The sequence below is a fragment of the Fukomys damarensis genome, unplaced genomic scaffold (genome assembly GCF_012274545.1).
Source record: "Fukomys damarensis isolate Sample0158 unplaced genomic scaffold, DMR_v1.0_HiC HiC_scaffold_33, whole genome shotgun sequence".
NCBI lineage: Eukaryota > Metazoa > Chordata > Mammalia > Rodentia > Bathyergidae > Fukomys > Fukomys damarensis.
Window position 1 is genome coordinate 15,645,451 of NW_022900945.1, and position 18,876 is coordinate 15,664,326.

General features: G+C 36.0%; 1 protein-coding gene across 36 annotated transcripts in view; it reads left to right on the forward strand.

Moving 5' to 3' along the window:
- The window catches only part of Adgrl2 (adhesion G protein-coupled receptor L2), a 221,892-nt gene that overhangs the window by 170,520 nt on the left and 32,496 nt on the right, over window positions 1-18,876 (forward strand). For 12 of the 36 annotated variants that reach the window (XM_033758421.1, XM_033758439.1, XM_033758440.1 and 9 more), the window contains exons 5-11: window positions 28-42; window positions 937-1,737; window positions 8,068-8,361; window positions 8,877-8,980; window positions 9,843-10,028; window positions 10,826-10,864; window positions 13,728-13,911. In XM_033758421.1, the coding sequence (XP_033614312.1) occupies window positions 28-42; window positions 937-1,737; window positions 8,068-8,361; window positions 8,877-8,980; window positions 9,843-10,028; window positions 10,826-10,864; window positions 13,728-13,911 (1,623 nt within the window). The remainder of the gene's footprint in view (window positions 1-27; window positions 43-936; window positions 1,738-8,067; window positions 8,362-8,876; window positions 8,981-9,842; window positions 10,029-10,825; window positions 10,865-13,727; window positions 13,912-18,876) is intronic. The other 24 variants (XM_033758422.1, XM_033758424.1, XM_033758426.1 and 21 more) reach the window with 5 other exon arrangements.

Below are 18,876 nucleotides of genomic sequence, written 5' to 3' on the forward strand. Positions count from 1 at the left end.
TTGTTTTTCTTCTGATGCTTAAAATAGAAGTGGAGCAAAAAGGTAAATAATGTATACAGTCTGAACCCCAGCTCCTTGTCATGTGCCTTATGGATGTTAACCTCCTCCCTCCCCTTTCCCTACAACTCTCCTGTATTAAAATAATCAGCAGGATCGCATAAATGCACCTCATAAAGAGCTCGACTGTTTAAAATGAGATTATATGACTGCTAAATCTGGTGATGGGGTAAAAATTCTGAAGTCGGCGAGAGGGAGCTGCCCTTTCTCTGTTTCCTTTTCACCCCTTTATCTCTTGTTCTGACGCCCTTGGATATTTTCTTATTATTGAAGTGTCATCTTGCCTGGCTTCCAGAACCCACGCCATAGCATGCCATGGTTACAGGGTCTCCCGGTCGTTCATCTCTACTTTCTTTGTATTTACTTTTCTCTGCTCCTAATTGCATTTTCCAATTTTTTACATTCTTTAAATCAAAGTCGCTTTAACTTCGTAAAAGCTCTAAATAAGTCTTCACGTTGGGTTTCTCTGTTTGGTTTTACTTTTGGGGGCTAAGTGGGCTAAGGGGCTGGAGGGTATAAATATTGGAATAAAGTAAAATATTTATACACTGTTATGCACAAGCTCTAAAAAGTTCCAAAGCCTATGTGACCAAATTATATGATTAAAAACACATCAAATTTTGTAAATTCTCACTCGGCTGAATTATAAATGATCTGAAACATAGGTTTTTATTTGTGAAAATAAACCCCAGCCATTTTGGATGCGGGTATATGATTATGGCAGCTTCAGGAAAGACTGGTAGCGCTTCTACTAAGTGTAAATTTAGGCATAGTTGAATGCTAATAAAATAATTTTTTATTTGTGATCAATAAAACTCATGTTTGCTGGTGTAAGTTTTTAACTTGACTTAATTCTTGTCTTTTCTCTGTGACTATTAGTTTTTGTATGCCCTGGGACCTTGAAAGCAATTGTGGACTCACCATGTATATATGAAGCTGAACAAAAGGCAGGTGCTTGGTGCAAGGACCCTCTACAGGCTGCAGATAAAATTTATTTCATGCCCTGGACTCCCTACCGCACTGATACTTTAATAGAGTATGCTTCTATAGAAGATTTCCAAAATAGTCGCCAAACAACAACATACAAACTTCCAAACCGAGTAGATGGTACTGGATTTGTAGTCTATGATGGTGCTGTCTTCTTCAACAAAGAAAGAACAAGGAATATCGTGAAATTTGACTTGAGGACTAGAATTAAAAGTGGCGAGGCCATAATTAACTATGCCAACTACCATGATACCTCACCATATAGATGGGGAGGAAAGACTGATATCGACCTAGCGGTTGATGAAAATGGCTTGTGGGTCATTTATGCCACTGAACAGAACAATGGAATGATAGTTATCAGCCAGCTGAATCCATACACCCTTCGATTTGAAGCAACCTGGGAGACTGTTTATGACAAACGTGCTGCATCAAATGCTTTTATGGTATGTGGGGTCCTCTATGTGGTGAGGTCAGTTTACCAAGACAATGAAAGTGAAACAGGCAAGAATGCAATTGATTACATTTACAACACCCGATTAAACCGAGGAGAATATGTAGATGTTCCCTTCCCCAACCAGTACCAGTACATCGCTGCAGTGGATTACAATCCAAGAGATAACCAACTCTATGTGTGGAACAATAATTTTATTTTACGATATTCTCTGGAGTTTGGTCCACCTGATCCTGCCCAAGGTAAGATTGTCTACCGGTTAATGCTTGTGTCATTTGTCAACAGCTTACTTTTAAAGGATTTCTTAATGTATTTCCTGTCTAATTTTTTGCTTTCTCATACTTAACCCACCAGACATACTGAGTGTATTTTAGACTTACACTATCTTGTCGAGCTTTCTCTTTCTGAATTTCTTCATTGAAATGTTAGCTTCAAAAAACTGTAGCATTCTTAGTAAGTTTAGTTTTTCAGTGCTAAAAATATCATAGCAACTATAAACCTGTTAGTTTTTTCCCCTACCTGACTTCTGAATTGATTACAATCAATGTTCAGACCTTTTAACTTCTTGGCGCCAGTGGTTAAAAGAAATGTGTGTGTTAGGAAGACCCAAGAGAATGGTTAGGTTTGATGTACAATGCCAGTATAAATATTCTGAAGTTTTGGCATCTGTTCTCTGGAAAAGAGGGGGAAATTTCAAACATACTTCTAGTTCATCATGTAAAATTAGATTTTTATTGCCTGATAGACTAATGACAGGTTTAAATCAGTATTTCTATGACTAACTGTAATATATGGACTGAATATCAAAAGATCCCAAGTGATAATTTATGATGAAAGATGTCCAAGCACTCTTGATTTGTTTCTCTTCAGGTGTCTTTCCTGAAGATCATTACTCTAGAACATAATGCTGAATTTGGGGACAAATTTGAATACGTTTGTCAAAGGGGTTCACTTCTGTGAGGAATATTTACCTCATATTCATGATAAAAGAATAACTATTAACATATGATTATAGAGCTGTTGGTAATTAGATCTTTTCTATTTGAATAGTGGTGCTTGTGGTTTTAAAATATGAATTAATATTTCAACTTACTAAGTTAATTGGAATTTTCAAATTAGTAAGTTACTTCAAAATCTTAGGAATTTAGAAATTTTTGGAATAAGTCAATCTTTACATCAAGAGGAAACGTTTTCCTTCTGCAATGAAGGCAGTGTACGTACATGTGAATATTCTCATATCTCCAAATTGATGCCCACTTATGTTTTAATTGCTTTTAAATTCTGAGTATTCTCCTGTGGTCAGGAGGTCAGCAGTTTCTAATTGAATTTCTAATTTGAGGCTATACAATCCAAAAACATGTGAGTTTTGTTTATAAAATATGAATAATACTAGCATTGACTTAGTTTTTCCCAAAATCAGGTATAACTAGAGATTTGTTAGTCTTAGTAATTCAGCAGTAATGCCCATTGTTACTTTTTAACATTTGAGTCTTCTTTTAGAGCATAGAATCTTTTCTGATCATATCTGAGAATCATTTATTTTAAAATTCACACATGCAGTATCTCCTTACTCTTTAGCCCAGCCACTTGGGACTTTTGAGGTGTCTGATTTTTTCCCAAAGCTACTACATTGCTTCTCCTTTATCCTATATGTTTATCAAAAGGCAAACTTCACGCACTTCAGGCCTGGGCTAAAATTGTATTGATGTTGTGTTGACCTTTTTGTAACCTCCATTACCCTGACAACTGCTCCATTTGTCTTGGGTGGTAGTAAATCTCTCCCACTCATTAGGAATAAAGAGAAAGAAAAATGCCTTAAGAGGTGCAAATTCATAATCAGCCAGCTCGTGAAGGATTGTGAATAAAGTTGAGCACAGACTCGATTCAAAAGGAAGCCATTACCCGTCCATCTGCTTGTCACAAAGTTGTTCATTAAATGTAGGGATGAGGAATAATGCCATTTTCAGCATATGGTAACTATTCTATAACATTCCAGTAAATATTTTGATGCATTTCAGATGAAGAGTTTGATAATTTATGTGCTTTGTGGAAAGAAATTTCACCTCAAAATGAGGAAGATTTCTATAATATCTATATCTATCTATCTATCTCTACATATACATGTATAATATGTGTGTTCCTACAATGGTGTTTCTTCATCAAAAATAGTTGCCTAGTTTTATAGGTATTCCCAGAACATGCAAATTCATGCTGACCCCTTATTAAGCCTTAAGTAATAAAACATTTTATCTGACCTAAATTCCTCTTGCTGGTGCTTGACCCATATTCGTATTCTCTTCCTCCTTATAATTTGTCTTCCTATGATTTTAGAGGCTCCCATATCTCTCTCATGAGATGCATGCTATCTGCATGTCTGCAGATGGGACTCTGCCAAAGTGTTCTGGCCAATTGATGCAGGTCAAACCAATAAGCCTTGGTCAGCTTTCCAGAAGCAAGATCCAAGCAACAGATAGTGCAATACAAAAATTAGTTCTTTCATTTCAATAAAGCAGTGATTGTCTTATCTGGTTAAAATTCAAACTCAAAGTCCATTAACTATTACATAAATGGCCAAGGTGTAAATTCCACCTTAACATTGGTCCTGATGTTCACCTTTGTGAACTCTTTCTAATAAATTAGCTACCATGTGTGTGGCCAATGGGTGCATAGTGCTATGAAGTTATTCCTCAGATAATAGCCTTACTGGTGCTATTCCCATTTATAAATTCAAGTGTTTCCATTTCTACCAGCACAATCATATTATTCCCATGCTCTGATCTTTTTAAAAAACGTTTTACTTTACTAGTTCATTTTCGATATGCATAATGATAACATTCATCATAGGGAATTTGGACCTATACAGGAAACGTCTTGCTTCCTTTTTCCCCTTTCCCTCCCCTCCCCCAGCCTGATTTTTTTCTTTGAATTTCTAGCTTTACGTTATGCCTGAATACTTCATTGGCTCCATTCTTCTAAACTAATTTTTCTGTCTCTAGCTTGAGATTGAGAACATCCTGTTTCAGTCTATTTTAATGATTTTGCATTTGTTAATCTGAATTGCTGTATTTTAACTTACTCTGCCTAAAAATTTGATATCCAAAAATTAACAACAAAATGTATATCTGCTAAATATTTGCCTTCACTTGACTGTAAGCTAAGGTACTTTGGTAACACGAGAGAAATTTTTCAACAGAGAGCAAGCTTTGTGTGTACGTAGGAAATAATCAGCAGAGAGTCCATATTTCCTGAATATCATTGCACTGACAGCAAACGCTTTATAAGAGTAGATCAGTGTTTTTAGTCATTGAATGAGAGTAAGGTTGATGAGCACTCAGTTTTGCCTTACCATGCTACAGACTCACTCTAGCTAGAGTTCATTCAGTGAGCAGTGGGTAAGATTTGGGGACCATGGTGAGAGTTAGGCTATATTACCTTTATAAATGAAAGAAGTCCTTGAACTCTTCGGTGCAGGAGGAGCCTGGTGGTAAAGAGCATCTTCTTTGTAACATTACCATCATACATTGAACTCTTCTGTGTACTTGTGGAAATCTTCACAAATGCCTATTAAATGTCTTCATTGCACTGCTTCTAAGGTGAATGAACTCAAATAATAAATAGTAAACGGAATACCATGTCAATTTGTCTGGATGCTTGATAACAGCGTCCTAATAAATTTCTGATTGTTGCAAATAAAAGTGCATTTGTATTTAAGTTACAATTCTATTGTCAGCTCTCATGTTTTCTTCTCATCAGATAGTCTTGAGTTTCAAACCTTTGCTATGGAAGTCTCGCTATTGAACTTTTTTATTATTTATTGTCCTAGTTTGATCTATCTTCCCATATTCTTTCTCTTTTTAGAGATTTACCCAAAGCAGTGTCAGCTAAATGTTCCAAAATACAGGCAAGTTGCTTTGTAGGATCTGTGTTTTTCAGAGTGTGAAACTCTTTTACTTAGAAATGTAAAGTCAATACATTACACAGTGTGTGGACAAGTGACCTTAAAGAGCAAATCACTGAACTTCTCCCCTGCTCAGTTTCCACATCTGTGAAAGGAAGATGATTTTATGCCAAACTTGTGGGGTCTTGGAAAAGATTAAATAAGAAGGTCAGATGGTCCACAATGATGACCAGCAACTGGCATATAAATGCTGAACGATTGTGAGCTTTTATCGTTACTTGATGCACTGTTGGGACTTATATCTCTCTGTGGAAACTGATAATAATTTTTAGAAATATCTTCATTCTAGAAATATCTTTAGAAATATTCTAGCTTCAGTGTACAACAAAGAACAACAAGAAGAACCTTTTTCCTGGAAGTACTGCTGAATTGAATTTTGCAGAACTCAAAAATCCTAGTTGGTCCTCCCCTAAAGTCCCAGTTTTGTCACTTTAACTTTTTTTATACTCACAAAATCCCAGTATTTCACTATTTTATCCTCAAAGGTTGTGTTGATCCCTTTGAAACATCTTCTGATAATCAAAAGGTACAAAAAGATGTTAGCAAAAAAATACATGGAAACATGGCTGTACAGTGCTGCATGAAGTTTTATGCATTTAGTGGGGGTTATTTCATTATCTGTCTTCACTCATTTATTATGAATCTTTACCTCCGCCAAGTAACAAATCACTAATTGTAGCCTTAGTACATATTTTAGCGATTAAATATGTACTAATTAGTGCTGAGGTGTTCAGGGGTACATAAGATGGTGCGCTGCTAAACCTTTTTGTTCCTCCTCTTTCTCTGTGCTCTGATCCCTCATTTCCCTTTTAAGACTTGATTCCGCAGCAGCCATTTGACACTTCTGCCAAAGATTGTGATGCTTTTGACAAATGTTAATTGAGAAAGCACTGAAAGCCAAGCTGCATTGTAATCAAAAGAAAATTACAGAGGTTTAACAAGATGTCAGGCAAGTGCTTTGCAGCAAAAGATAGACAGGCTTGAATAGCTTTCGGTAGCAGCGGGGTAGGTATGATGTTCGACTGATGTACAAGAGCGTCTCTTCCATGGTCAATAAATTAAGCCTGGGAAATAAAACATGTGCTTAAGTTTCTCTTGAGAAAAAGACAGGAAAGGAAATGGAACGTGGGTAGTGTATATTTCTAACAAGAATTTTGTCACTGCCAAGACCTAGGACTACATAGATGCTGTTTTTTCTAGTAAAATGAGTGTACTTTCAATTTTGCCAGAACTGCATAAAGTAAATATTTATGAAGCAGAACTTAAAATATTAAATTTATTAATGATGATAGAAACATTTTTCTGATTAGTTTTACTATTGTAGCTTATTTTTCTTATATAGGTTAAATAATTTAATGTGTTTATAAAAATTTTTAAATGGCTTTTTTTTAATTTGCTGTACTGGTGATTTCAATTAAGGTACCACGTAAAGTTTTAAGAGTCATTCTATCAATACTGATGAAGTCTGATCTCTTCTAACAGATTTTAATTGGTAGTATTAAATTTTTACTGACAGACTCTTATGCTGTAATGTTTAGTTAAATGATAATTAATAGAGAAAGCATTATTTTAAAATAGTTAATGTAACTGAAACTAATGTTGGAAGATAAAAATAAAACTTTCTGCTTTGAAATATGTAACCATAGTTCCTTTTATATTATCTGGTAAGGGTCAATAAAATATGAAGGGTTGGTTTCCAATTAAGCATGATTTACTCTCGCCCTGTATCTTTTTTAAAATTAATTGTATTGGTACATTTTAGGCATACAATATATTGACCCCTTTACATAATCTATTTTAGTTCTTATTTTTTCCCCTTTCCCTTGCCCTCCCTTTAACCCCTCCCCCCTCCCTATCTACAAAGGCATTGTTTCCATTTTTCTCTTTTTCTCATATTAATTCCAATCCCTTCTTTCTTTTCTCTTACCCCTCCCACTTCCCCTTCCCCTTTGCACCGTTTCTTGATAAAAGATTGCTCTCACTTTTGACCGGAGTCTTCATACCTATTTTTTCAAAAATAAAGAGGGCAAAGACTGAGGTGTTTCCTTACTAAAACAAAACAAGCATGCCAAGTTTATCTTCTGTTTGGATCTAATCAGGCATGCTCAAAAATCTCTCAAGCAAGAATGGCTGCTGGGTGGAAAGATGTCACAGTATTTATTTTCCTGCAAGATGTAGAATGGGTGACTTTAAATCGTTCTATTGTCCCAATTATATACAATTATAAAACTTTTATTGACAATTCAGATTTTTATAGACCATAAATTTAGGAGTTTTCCTATATGAAACTATCCTTCATTTCCTGTTAGACGGTGTGAAACTATAGTCAACTGCACTATCAAATATTTCAGTGAGAAATAAACCTAAAATGGAATCACGCAACAAAAGTTATAGTAAATTCAAGCTACCATCATTTTAGGCAGTCCAGTGAAGAAATTGGGAGACATGAAGAGATTTCGTTGTCTTCTTTCTTAGTGGCTGTGTCAAAAATTCTGCCCGTTGTTTTTTGGGAGATTGCAAATGGGCAGCATTTTGAGTGTCTGAGCCCGTGTACTTCCATGCCTGTATATGAGTGGGAGTGTGTGAGATTAATATGCTCGTCTTCTTTCCGTAGTGCCTACCACAGCTGTGACAATAACTTCTTCAGCTGAGCTGTTCAAAACCACAGTATCAACCACGACCACTACTTCACAGAAGGGTCCTGTGACCACAACCGTAGCCGGATCACAGGAAGGAAGCAAAGGGACAAAACCGCCTCCAGCAGCTTCTACAACCAAAATTCCTCCCGTAACAAACATTTTCCCCCTGCCAGAGAGATTCTGCGACGCATTAGAAGCGAGGGGGATAAAGTGGCCTCAGACACAAAGGGGAATGATGGTAGAACGACCATGTCCCAAGGGAACGAGAGGTATTTCCTTTAAAATACCATCCATTCCTTTATACATTTAGTAAGTCGGTTCTGAGTGACATTCGAGGGGTTTTATATGAAGGAAGAGGTATTTACATCAGCTCATTTTATTATTTTTGTTACATCGGTATGCAACTTAAAGATTTTCAAACTGTAAAAGTCAGATACTGGGTTAGCTCTCCCTCTTAAAGACCTAGGTCAAGTCTGAGCTTTTTGCCCAAGGATTCAGGGGGCTTACAGCTGCCTTTCTCATTACAAGCATCACTTTGGACGAGTCCCAAGAAAATCAAGGGCTTTTTGTTTGTTTGCTGTAAATGTCTGATATTTCTGTGCTTACTTTATATTTACTGCTTATAATCTGCATTTTCCTCTCCTTTTTGTCAGTTATTGTCAACTGCTTCCATTAGTGTTTATTTAAAATTTAACGCACGGACTAGGATCCTCGTAGCCGATTTCCCGAATGAATGCAGAAAAAATGGTTTCAATTTCACTGCTGTTTTCTCCATCTGTTGTAGGAACTGCCTCATATCTCTGCGTGGTTTCCACTGGAACATGGAGCCCTAAGGGCCCTGATCTCAGCAACTGCACCTCACACTGGGTAAATCAGCTGGCTCAGAAGGTTGGTTGGAACATTTTAATATGATTCACATTGGTGATTTAGGGCTTTCACTTCTAACATAAATAATTTACTTTTGTATGTTAAAACCAGCTTCATTGCTTTTTGTTCAGTAGAAAAGAAAAGTATGTGTAGTTTTATCTGTAAAGTATTTATTGAAAGTTACATGTGTTTCAGGGTTTGCTGTTTTCTATGTTAAGCTTTTTAATGAATACATACTTGTTTAATTTCACTCATATTTAGTTTGTCCTGCTTCTTTTGATGTGCATGAGACAAATAGTGCATTGGCCTAATAAATCAAATATCATTAAGTTTGCAACTGACTTCACAGAATGCAAGCAGATGTTTATATCATACATGGTTATAATACAAGGAGTAAAAAGTGACTTTAAAAGACATCAGGGACTTGAATATTGAAGTATAATGCAGTGTACTTTCATGTTCTTCTCCATCCACCTCACTGAAGTAAAAACACTAGATAATAACCCGCTGTATCACACTGATTAGCTTTGATTTAAATTCTGGATCACTGGACTAAACAAGAGCTTCAAATAACAATTTTAAGTGAGTACAGTAAAATGAGAGAACTGTTTGAAATTTTTGAAAAGGGTTTAAAAATTTTTTTCCTTTTGTTTCTTTTAAGTGTCTGGTTAGGAATTTCTTTTGTGTGCTGAGGATCTAAAACCCTTTAATCTTCTGAGATGAAGACAAAGTTATTAGTTGCATACTTTTTTCACATCCTTGCAAATAATTTCTTTTCACCCCGACAGAGGTGCTAGAAGTAAAAGAAAAGAAGCCACTAGAGTACTAGAAGCCACCAACAGAACAGGAAATCATACTGAGATAATACACATTGTCGTTTCAGATCAGAAGTGGAGAAAATGCTGCTAGTCTTGCCAATGAACTGGCTAAACACACCAAAGGGCCAGTGTTTGCTGGTGATGTGAGCTCCTCCGTGAGGCTGATGGAGCAGTTGGTGGACATCCTGGATGCACAGCTGCAGGAGCTGAAACCTAGTGAAAAGGATTCAGCCGGCCGGAGTTATAACAAGGTAGGAAACTCTTCCCTGTTTAAAATTAGGTATTTTCTATGGCAGCTCACCCGCTGTTCCAGCAATTGACTGCCAAAGCCCCGGTCCCCTGGACAGACCTCTAGAGCCAAAAAATTTGGTTCCTTTCCCAAATGAAGAGTTAGTTTAGAAAGGAACAGCATTTGGCCAACCAATGAAAATGACACTGATTCCCTAAGGGATCCTAGTTGGTGGCAAATTTCATTCCTCTGACTGTGGTCAGCGCTCTTCGTTTCCGAACTCATGCGTTGCACTGCAGAGATTACGGTTGCGCAGCTGATACACTTTGTATGCTAATTCAGTATTGCGACTGTGACTGTTGCAGCAAAACTGTTAACACACGTGGGAATATGCAGGTCAAGTTTGTCTCTGCAAGAAAAAATTGTATCATTGCTCTTAATTTTTTCTGCTATGACTAAAATGTGATAAGAAGTAACACTGTATTTATATTGTGTTCCTTTGAACCCCAAAGCTGTGGCAATATGTTTTTTCAAGGTTAAATATGAGCCTTAAAAAAAGAAAAAAACTACAATATGTATTTGATCCCTTTTTTTTTTTTTTCTTAGTCAACATGCTTTGGCTTAATATGTTTAATCCATTCAGCTAAAACATGTGCGTAATCAGTCTGGACAGTTGGTGTAGACGGACAGACATCCAGAGGACTCCGTAAATAATGAACTGAGCTCTGGAACACCAGCTCATTTTTTTGAGGATTTCTTCTTTCCTCATTTTCAACAGATATAATCTAACCTCTGATTTTCTTTTCTTTTACTCGAAAGCTCCAAAAACGAGAGAAGACATGCAGGGCTTACCTTAAGGTATCTCTCCTGTGCTGTCTCCCTGCTTTCTCCTTTCTCCAGCTACCTGCCACGCTTTATCATCTTGCTGCATGATCCAATGTATTTCAGTCTTTGATAATTATATAATGTGCCCCATATCAGCTGTGCAATGTTGGCTTTGCACAGGTATATTACTCTCAGAACAAACATTCAATTTACTTTGATAAGTTTTGCTGTTTTTCCATTCATCCAAAAGTACAAGAATTTTTAATGAAATATACTCTGAATTGGAAAGTAATCACATAGCCTCAGATGTTTTCTGTTGTCATTTCTCGATTAAGAAACAACTTCAGCAAAGCAGCTATGATATATCCTTGGCAGTTTATCATATCAAAGACTGTGTAGTCATAATGTATGTGCATGAAAAAGTCACTGCTTTCTTACCTCTGTGGCATACTCTTAAATGAAATAGGCTTTGTCCTAAAAAATTGAGGAGTCATTTCTAGTAGCAGATAGATATGGAATGGGTTACTAAAGATGAAATAAAATGTAATGTGCCCATGATATATCAGTATGTATTACATATGGGCTTTAACCAGCCAATACTGAGAACAGAAAGCCACTGTTAGGTTCAGTGTCCTCCACTCCAGCTGTTATTTTCTTCTTGGTACAATATCCAACTGACAGGAACTATGCTGAGGCTAACAGTAGAATTATGCCACGCTAATCTGGTTGCTAGCTCAGAGTATTAAAACCATTTTGTGATGAGCTGTGAATTTTAAAAGTTCCTCTTCAGGGGTTAGTAATTTTCTAAGCTTATTGTCCTGGGGACAATTACCATGCTAAACCAAACCTTGAAGAATTAATCTGTATCCAGTGACAAGAAAAAAAAAGAACTTTTGTAATTTCAAACAGATTATTCAGAATCCATAATTCCATTGATCTTGATTGGCGAAGTCTAGGGGGAAAAAACAGAACAGCATCTCACTAGTTAGTAAAAGAGACTGTCAAACGACATGGGAACTTTTTAAGATAGTGTGGTGACAAAGTCTGTTTTCATGTTTTCCCTTTCTAGCCTGCTTAATGGGGCAAAGAAATAACTGCTGCAATCTATAGAATTCTGCAAGTGCAAATGTTCAGATCACCTTTGAGCTTTCAGTTAATGTGTGAAATGTAATAATTGGTATGTTGTCCAGGACATATGTCTCAGTGGGAAAAGGATTGCTTTTTTTTCTGTAGCAGGAAGACTGTTTCAGAAATATGATTAGGCTAATGATCATTTTGATCCCACTAGAAAAGTACAAATGGCAATAAATAAGCAGGGTTTTGAATTAATAAAGCATGCCATCCGCGAGTTATATGTATAAGAGTAAATTTCCGTATGACCTTAATTTCTTGCCAGTGTCACTTTCAGAATGTCTCAGATGAGCTCCTCTGTTCAGATAAGACTAATAAAGCTCCCTAAATTACCAATCAGAAGCTGACTTACATAGCACAAATGAAGTAAGTTCCTACTTTGTGACAGAGGATTCATTTGTGACTTAGATTAGAGGCTCCAGTCTGTATTTCTTGGTGACTAATGAATGAATCTGGCCTCAGCAGACCAATTTCTGTTCCACGCTAGTTAATGGCTGCAGCAGCGTCCGTGTGACCATTTTGCCCATCCCATCTCCCGTTAGAGAGCGAGAAATGCTGCCAACTTGAACGTATCTTCCACCTGCCAGGAGGTCATGGGGCTCACAAGGCAGACAGAACGAGGATATTAAGATGGATTAAGCTAATGAATCTTACTCTGACAGTAGCCTCAAACAACTTTTCTCTGCTCATTTCAGTAGTCTACCCTAACTTAGCAGTTTGCATTGTTGTTTTTATATAATGTATATATCTTTTTTCCCCCTTGGTGATTACCAATAGGTCGTCTTTGAGTTTGATGATAGAGTATGACTGGGTAAATGGAGTAGTAAGTAAGTGTAGTGATCCCAGATCTCTGGGTCATACTCAGGGCAGACGTACAGCAGAACTCAGTAGGAGTCTACCTTCAGCTGACTAGCTACAAAAAACTGTTTTTCTAAATTAATGTTAACTTTGCATGGCAATAAATTAAGCCCATCTATGTGAATATTTGCAATTTGAATGTTTGTCATGACTTTGTTTTTCTATTTTCCTGAAATTTTTTTTCTTTTTATTGAGTTTTTTGGTACATTCGAGGTCTACAGTACAGTTACATTCATTACTGGGATTTTGTTATTTTCCTTAAATTATCAGTGCAGGCATGACATATTCTGGTTGATTTCTTTGAGAGTAGTCCTTTATTTATAAATTAAGATACTTTTTTATCTGGACAGGGAACTCGAAGAGTGAAAATGTTAGCAAATAATTTAAACTTTAAAAGTACCTTTTTATTTAACAAATAATAATGAATAGATTAATGTCTATCAGACATATTTTCAGTTACTATTTTAATATAGGTTCCAAAAAGCAATATGATTCAAATTTCAGGCATAAATATCAGTCTGCTCTGGAGACATCATTTTCTATTTAGAAGATTCAAGTCTTGAGATTGTAAATAGGATGACCTTAGTCGGAACCATCAATGTGAGAGTCATGCCTCAGGTTAGCAGCTGCTAATGTTTGTCATGTTTTTCTTCCAGATTTTGAGGTATGATTAGGTAAACATAAGCAAGCCACCTTTCTACTCATAGCAATAATCTAAGCCAAGTCTGCTAGTCTTTAGTTAGTCTTATGAAGTGATCAGTTATTCATTGCTCAAATCTTCTTCCATTTTGAAGTAGCACTAGATCATGATGCCAGATGAGTATTACAGTTGACACTGGTCAGCAGGTGAAAGTCACTTTTGTTGCAAAAACAGTCAGAACTGATGATAATTTTCCAATGGATGCAGGCAATTGTCGACACAGTGGACAATCTTCTGAGACCTGAGGCTTTGGAGTCCTGGAAGCATATGAATTCTTCAGAACAAGCTCACACAGCAACAATGTTACTGGACACCTTGGAAGAAGGGGCTTTCGTCCTGGCAGACAATCTCTTAGAACCAACAAGGGTCTCCATGCCCACAGAAAATATTGGTAAGTCAGTCTGCTGTTGGGCTTGACTTTGATTTAGAACATAGATACTTGAGAGAATGATTTTTTTTTTTTTTTCATTTTGAGTGTGTTGTTCCAGTGTGAAATTTCTCTTTGGTTAAATTATTTTCGTCTGTTAGAAGAAAAAATTGTCGATCATACTTAATAAAAATAATGCAAAAGCCAAAATCTACTCTTTGTAAAAAAAAATGGGTTTATGTGTATGTATGTATGTTCCTTTCCAACTGAAAAATCAAAAAATGAAGTGTAAGAGTACTTAAATGCCAAAATATGGATTGCTTAAGTTAGGAAAAGTGCTTGTATGAAACAGTGGCAAAAGCTTTTCCATTTTATATAACGTGCTCCTAATTAATTTAAATTACTTTATGGAATGTGTTCTCCCACTCCTATATTTCAGCTCACAGAACTTGAGCAAAATATTTATATTAAACAAAATTGCCCTCAGGTGAAAGTGTGGTCAGTGAACTACATCTCGTATAATGCAAGATATTCATGTTTCATACATTAGAAAGTAACTACAAATACTTTTGAAGCATAAATTAGAATTTAAAGGCTGCCACAGAGATAGAAATTCACTTTTGAAAATATTTTCAAGAAGTAAAATTTTTATTAATTTAAGCTTAACTGATTTAGAATTGTTAATGATCGATATCATTGAACTCTGATGACTTTTGCTGTATCCCTTAGTAAAAAGTCTCGTCTGTACGTTTCAGCACACACACACAATGAGAAGGACATAGACTACTCTTATGGACAAGGACAGTAGACACTGAGTGAATGAAGTCTTTTTGTCAAAGATGCCACGTCATTCACTTAATTGTATCTGAAGGTGTCATGGAAATTTTAATTAAAAAATAAAATGATAATATAATGAAAACAATAAGAAATTAAAATAATGTCAAAATGGACATAAATCATATTATGATATCTGACTTTAAGCCTTATTTTAAATAAGTGAATTTTTAAGAAAAAATATTAAAATTTCTTCTGTGGTGTAGCTTAGTAGCTATCAAAGTAAATGTAGTAGCTCTCATTTAGTAGCTTCTAAGTAAACAAAGTCAAAATAATTTGGCCTGCTGTGGCCTGGCACACTTCATCACAAGGAAAAGGATTTTTCAGAGTAGCTTTAGGAGTAATATGACAATGAATGAAACTTTCTCTCTCTCTCTTTCTTACCTATTTTTGAGGTTAATTTAATTATAGATCTAATAAAATTTCTGAGATATACACAGAACAGTAATTCTCAATTATTTCTGGAGACCTGTACTAGATCAGAGGGGTATGGAGTTGATCAATTTAGAAAATGGTCATGGAGGGCCGGATTTAGCTCAGCGGTTCAGTGACATGCCTTGCAAGTGCAAGGACCCGAGTTCAATCCCTGGTACCAAAAAAAAAAAAAAAAAAAAAAAAAGCACGGGAAAGCGGTTCAGTGACATGCCTTGCAAGTGCAAGGACCCGAGTTCAATCCCTGGTACCAAAAAAAAAAAAAAAAAAAAAGAGTCATGGAAGGTATTATTGTTTCCTAAATTTTTGGAACGTTATTAAAAATAAAAAACAAGTTAAAAAACTGGAACATAATTTTCCTCCTCTGCTCTTAGAGGATTTGATGAGCTCTGTCAATGTTCTATGTGCTGGCCAGATCCCCAGTTACTAAGTATCCAAGATACTTTTATCGTAGTTCAAGATATATTCCAAAGAAAATGAAACACCAGGATGTATTTTTGCAGTTATTCGGTGTTTTTCAGAAATTTAAAAGATTGTTCTTGGTATTGATTTTCTTTATTTTTTAATTAAAATGCAACCTTATGGAGATTCTACCAGAATGTAATGAACATTTTACTGGCATCCCTAAAATAATCTGTGGAACTTACTCTATGTCGTAAATACCCCAGATTTATCACTATGAAAGTCATTTTGCATATTGTGACACAGATTTAGAGTAAAGGAAGGAACCATTCATTTCCTAGGACTTGTAGTCTTTTTAGATTTGCGCACTAAAATAGCCTATTATTCCTTCATGTCCTCACTCTTATGAAGCTCTTATCTAAATTTGGAGCATAGCTACAAGAGCTTAAATTATCAAAGCAGCTTGATTTACCCCCTTTAGTGATTTCTCCCTATATCCTTAATTTAACATAGTAGCACCATTTACCCTTATGATACACGACGCACGAAAGTGGTATAATTGTATCTGCCATGATATTTTACAATCTACTTTGAGGTATAACTTACATACGATAAGGGTACTTACGACGTCTGCAGTTTGAAGAGTATCGAACATTGTATATCACTGTAATTATCGTATGGTCAACAGTTTGTTACTCAAAAGTCAATCTCATTTTCTGTCAGCTCCACGAAAGATTTGTTTTCTATGATTATGGATAGCTTTTCTAGACCTTCAGTTGAAAAGGTGTTTTTTTCATTTTTTGGTTTTTGTTTTTTGCTTTAGGTTGAGCCTGGGGATTTCTTTTTTTCTCTCTCTTATTGAGTGTATTGGTACATTTTAGGTCGACAGTACAGTTACATTCATCATGGGGATCTTGTACCTTTACATGACAGGTCTTGGTTCTCGTTTTTTTGTTTATTTTTGTAGTAGTGGGATTGAATCCAGGTTCTTCACACTGGACTGCATCCCTTTTGCATTTTTTATTTTTAATTTTGAGACAGAGTCTCACTACGTTGCTTAGCTGCCCAGACCACCCTTGAAATTGCAGCCCTCCTGCCTCAATTTCCAAGAGTGCTGGGACCAGGCATGCTTCTCCATGGCCCTCTGAATGGGTTCTTTTTTGATCTTGCCTCCTCATGCAAAATGATTTTTTTTGAGATTATTCATACGGCGGGAGTGGCATTAGTTTACTTACATTTACTGAGTATCATCCCATTGTATTTGTACACACCACTTGCCTTTTAAACACTTGGTTATTGCCACTTTTTGGCTGCTGAATTCCCAATTGGTCCCCAGCAGCAGTGTGAGAGTTCCACTTGCGCTACATTCTCACTGGTATCACAGTCTTCTTATTTTTAGCCAGTTTGCTGTTTTATCGTGGAATTTTATTGTGGGGTTATTTTGGTTGCTGAGTAACCATTTACTTATAACTTCATGTGTTTATTTGACATTCACATGTCTCTGTGTAGTGTGGTTCATTTTGTTTGTTCAAATTGTCTTATTAACGAGAAGTAAGTATTCTTAATATATCCTTTGTGTATTTGTCATATGATGTGTATTCAGATTATGATCCCTCAGTATGTAACTTTGCTTATTTTTTCTTATTATCTTGGGAAGAGCGGAATTGTCTGTTTTTTATTTTAAAAATTCCTATCATCTAGTTTCAACATGTAGCTAATGCTATTTCATTTATTCTCCTCACCCCTGCAATTACTTTACAGTAAATCATTACATCCCATCTTTACTATTGTGGAAAAATATGTGTTCAATACCAATTTTAAAAACCACAATATCAGTATCATGCATAAAAATTTAAAAAAATATATATTAAAAGATAACAAAATTATGAGCACATTTGCTGAATTTTTGTAAATTTTTACCTGATTTGTTTGAACCAGGATACAAACAAAACCTGGATCCTTTCCTATGTTGTTGAGTTTCTTCTAATGAAAAGGCTAAATCAATTTGTTGATACTTGTTCGTTTTTGTAGGAGAAATCAGAGGGTAAAGTATCCTGTACAGTTTCCCACGTTCTACATTTGACTGACTTCATCTGCTTGCAGTATTTAACTGTGCTTGTTGCACTGGTGATCTAGAGGCTTGGTCAGACGTTTCATTTTTTTCCCCCAAGAACTTTGTTGCACCATCTTGCATCATACTGTGAGGCCCTAAAGGTTTGGTTGTCTTTCCTTGTGACCTGAAGATTAATTAGATGGTTTAAGCTCTACCGGCCTGATCAGTTCATTATAACATTCTTTTTATTTATTTTCTGAATGGCCCCAGTAGCTAGCATGACCGTGTCTGTCACTTAAGGCCTAGGAATACTGTAGTAACAAAAACTCCACAGTCCTAAGAGTTTCCAAACGACAGCTTATTCTTACTCCATACTGCACAACCCAGATGGCTGGGCTTTGGCTCTGCTTCATGTCATTTTCCGTTCTCCTCCTTGCTGTTTTTTCCCTGGGACTCAGGCAGACAGAGCGGCTTCCACGCAGGACGTCACAGGCTCCTGGAAGAGGGCACTGTTGTTCTCAGAGGCTCTTCTATACTGTTCTCCTTTCATCTCATTGCAGCCAGCACTCTGGTGAAATTTTTAAAATAAGAAGGATGGAGAATTATTTTAAACTTCCCTCTACAATTTTGGCTCTCATTGAGGCCCTGGATGGCTCTCCCATGAACCAAGTACATTGACTTCCAGAAATCTATTGAATAAGGCATTTACTGTTTCAAACACATGGACAGCACCAATGCTGGCATAAACATCTGTGTGCTGGTCAGCCACTTCAGCTACCTCATGGTGTTTTACTGTGTTCACTTAAAAAGTGTTTGGAAAATACAGTCACAGATAATGTTGAAGTCCATTCAGTTCTCTCATTTCTGATCAGATCAAGAAAAGCTTCATCCTTAATTTATTTTTTAACATTGATAAGATCTTTAAAAAACTTCTAAAATTTTGCTCTACAGATCAGTATGTTAATATTTTCATATTTTTGTGTAATTTTTTCTTGCCATTATATTTGGCACATTTATACCTATTACCATATACATCTCTAATTTATGTATTGGATCCAAGAATAGACAATTACTTATGCATCTAATAACAGACATTCGTGGCTTCCATTTATCTGCTAATACAAAGAAAAGTACAGGGGAAGTTTTTGTATATTTACTTGTTCATACATGTGCCTTTCTAAATACACATATACACATACTGAAATAGAATTTTTGAGTGATAGAGCTTGTCTGTCCTTAGTTTACTAAATAAGTCCAAATTGTGCTCT